The sequence below is a fragment of the Callospermophilus lateralis genome, chromosome 18 (assembly GCF_048772815.1).
Source record: "Callospermophilus lateralis isolate mCalLat2 chromosome 18, mCalLat2.hap1, whole genome shotgun sequence".
In the NCBI taxonomy this organism is placed as follows: Eukaryota; Metazoa; Chordata; class Mammalia; order Rodentia; family Sciuridae; genus Callospermophilus; species Callospermophilus lateralis.
Genome location: NC_135322.1, coordinates 2,381,627 through 2,384,599, shown reverse-complemented (window position 1 = coordinate 2,384,599; position 2,973 = coordinate 2,381,627). Strand labels below are relative to the sequence as shown.

Genomic DNA, 2,973 nt, shown 5'->3' with positions numbered 1-2,973 from the left:
TGGACTGTGATCATCCCTCCCCGACGTGTTCCCAAAATAACAGGGCTGCTCTGTTTCAATGCCCACTTTACTTGGCAACGAGAAGACAGATGGGAGCCGTGGGAAGGGGCAGATGGTGGGGAGACAGGGGAAGGCAGAATACGGGTCTGGCCGAGAGGCCCAGAGTCCAGAGCCAGAACCCAGGGAAGGAAGCTTGAACCCAGTGGCAGGCTTGGAATGCCAATAGCACACAAGCGTCTTGAGACAGACAGCACCGCAACTGCACCCAAGGCTTGGCCGTGAGGGTGTTTCTCAGGCTGGGTCAGTCTCTGGGGGAGGGGAGGGAGGGGACTGGGCATCTGGCTCCTGGTCAGTCGTTCTTGAGCCCTAGGCTCTTGACTGACAGGGTGATGAGCAGCTGGGCTAAGTAGTAGGTGGACATGGTCACCAGGCGGGCATAGGGCAAGGGGTAGACAAAGACATCCCAGGCCAGCATGGCATCAGAAAGCGCGAGGAGCAGAGCGCCCCAGCCAGCACTCCCACCCTGGGCCAGGCCACGCCATAGCATGGCGGACACCACCAGCATGTAGACTGCCACTGGCAGGAACATGTCCGGCTCAAGGTGCAGCAGAAGCAGGCCGTAGTACACCACAGAGGCCAGGATGGTGAGCAGCAGCAGGGCCGGCTGCAGCGGGGAGAGCCCGAAGGCACAGAAATACAGGAAGTGGGCAGCAGCAAAGGCGGTCATACCTGGGGAGGGAGGTGGGTGCCCAGAGAGCTGTTCACCCTCCTCCTCTGCTGTTCTCAGAATCACCCAAGTCCTTCTGTTCTCCCTTGGCCCCACCCAGGACTGAGAGGATGGTCCCAGGACCAGCTCCCACCCTGACCATGCCGTGGCTGCCTGCTGGGATGACAGGGCCACCTCCTCAGTGGCTCCCCAACTTCTCCCTGCCTTGGCTACTCTGTCAGTTCTCAAAGCAGCAGGAGCAACCTTCACTCTTGAATGTAGCCTGGGCTGCATCCTTGCTGTCTCACTGTCCACCACCTCCCCATTCTGCTCTGGAATACCCACACCCTCTGCCCATCACTGCTCTGCTCATCACCCTGGCCCACGTGGACAAAGGGCCTGGTGTGCCACTACCCCAGGGCCTTTGCACCAGCTAGTTCGTTGCTCAGAACATGTTCCCCAACACATGCATGGGGCACCTCCTTTGAGAATGCCTACTGGTCACTCCCTCAGTAAAACCTTCTTCAACCACCTTTTTCCTCCACGCCACTTCCGCCTTCTAAGTGCACACTGTCTGACCCCACTCCTCCAAAGCTGCACCCTCCTGTTCCGTCTGACCCTGTGTGCAGTGGTCCTCGCAGCCTTGCTGCACTGTAGAGTGGCGTCCCAGCACCAACTCTACTCCCCCGCAAGGGCCCCAGATACAGCATCACCAGGTCCCCGCTCACCATGAAGGAAGGCCTCGGGCCAGATGAGGCAGGCGTTCCCCACAGCCGAGCACACAAGGCCTCCCTGGAGAAGCCAGGTGTAGCTCCCGCCAGAGGTCAGGGCCCATGGGTACACCACCAGGGAGAGCACAGGCAGGCTCTTGACCAGGGCGCTGACCCAGGTCGACTGGCTCTCAGGAATCCAGAGGAGGAAGTAGATGGAACAGGTGACGATGAAGGGGCTCAGCCATCTGCGGGCCTGTTGGTGCTTCAGAGAGGACAAGCACCGAACTCGCATTCAGCACAGTCCAGCTCTAGCCCTCAGAGGGGCCAGGCCTAACCAGGCTGAGACTCAGATCTCCCAGCTTCCCCACTTCACCCCCACTCCAGGCCAGAGCTGTCCCAGCAGGACCTATTCAGGGACCAGGATTTTCTGTCTCCTGGGCAGGCAGAGGACCCCAGGCCCTACCCCAGGCCCTGCCCCAGGCCCGTGCCTCTGCAGGCCCTCACTTGGACTAGGAGCGTTTTCAGGAGCAGCACTTCCTTCCCACTCTCCATGCTGGTATGATGCCAGAGTGGCCTGTACCTGGAAGCTGGTAGGTCAGGGTGAGGAGGAAAGAGGTCATGGTCACACATCAACCCAAAGAACATCCTGTGGATGCTGGGACTGATAACAGCACCCAGAGAGAAACTGCCCCCCCCCCCCAAGGAGTTGCCCTTGCTTGATGCCCTCTAATAAGGTGCCCATCGGGACCCAGGGGACCCTCTGTCCCCACAGCCCCTGCCCAGCACACACGAACCTGGCCTGGTTTCTTCTGCCTGGGGGGTGAGGCCCACAAGTGCCCTTCCCATTGTCCTGTGCCCAGCCAATCAGAAGGGGTGGCTCAGGATTCCAATGGAGTGGGTCAGCCGGGGAGGGAGGGAAGGTGGTGGGAAGGGGCCTTCCTGCCCCATTCCCTGCCAAGCACTGGCTGAATGAGGGTGCAGTGAGGATGCTGTCCTTGTGCCCAGCGCAGGGGTCACTGAAGCAGTTTGCCAGGATACTAACCCCTTGCATGCAGCGCTCACTCTTCAGCCTTCCCATCTGGAAGATGGGGACTGCCACAGGGACCGCGGGGCTCAGGGAATTGCAGTGTGGGGGGGTGTCATGTGCCTCATTGGAAACCCACTCATCCGTAACGTGGCTCACTGCTTCTCACCAGGGATGAGCGCAGGATTCCAACTTCTCTCTTTCCACCAGCAAGAACCTGAGGCCTCCAGAGCCCAGGGCTCCCAGCTGCCCCAAGTCCCTAGCAGTGCAGGGATGGTGGATCTGGTTGGGAGGCAGACTCAGCAGTGCCCCACCTGAGCCTGCACATGCAGGGATGTCAAATGCAGATGTGCTGTGAGGGTGTGGATCCGTGTAGATTGGGGACGGGGCAGATTTCCTCCTGGAAATCTCTGCCTCATCTGAGCATGGGTCACCGCCCCACCCAGGACCATGTCCCACGAGGGTCACAGCCTCAGAGGAGAAGCTGCTCTCCACCCCACATTCCAGAACTCAAGGTCTGACCATCAAGA

The 2,973-nt window shown here is 60.1% G+C and overlaps 1 protein-coding gene across 1 annotated transcript; it reads right to left on the bottom strand.

The window, feature by feature from the left end:
* Positions 1–349: 349 nt before the first annotated feature.
* On the bottom strand, positions 350–1,971 carry Tmem86b (transmembrane protein 86B). Its single transcript, XM_076839229.1, has 3 exons — positions 1,924–1,971; positions 1,435–1,681; positions 350–729 (listed from the first exon to the last, which is right to left on the bottom strand). Exons 1-3 carry the CDS (start codon positions 1,969–1,971, stop codon positions 350–352), a joined length of 675 nt encoding a protein of 224 aa, XP_076695344.1.
* Between the last annotated feature and the right edge of the window lie 1,002 nt (positions 1,972–2,973).

Excerpts from the sequence above, each read along its gene's own strand:
- Tmem86b (XM_076839229.1), bottom strand. The coding sequence starts at position 1,971 with ATGGAGAGTGGGAAGGAAGTGCTGCTCCTGAAAACGCTCCTAGTCCAA. Across the intron at positions 1,682-1,923 it reads TGAAAACGCTCCTAGTCCAA|CACCAACAGGCCCGCAGATG; the intron begins GTGAGGGCCTGC and ends TCCTCTCTGAAG. Across the intron at positions 730-1,434 it reads GCCCGAGGCCTTCCTTCATG|GTATGACCGCCTTTGCTGCT; the intron begins GTGAGCGGGGAC and ends CTCCCTCCCCAG.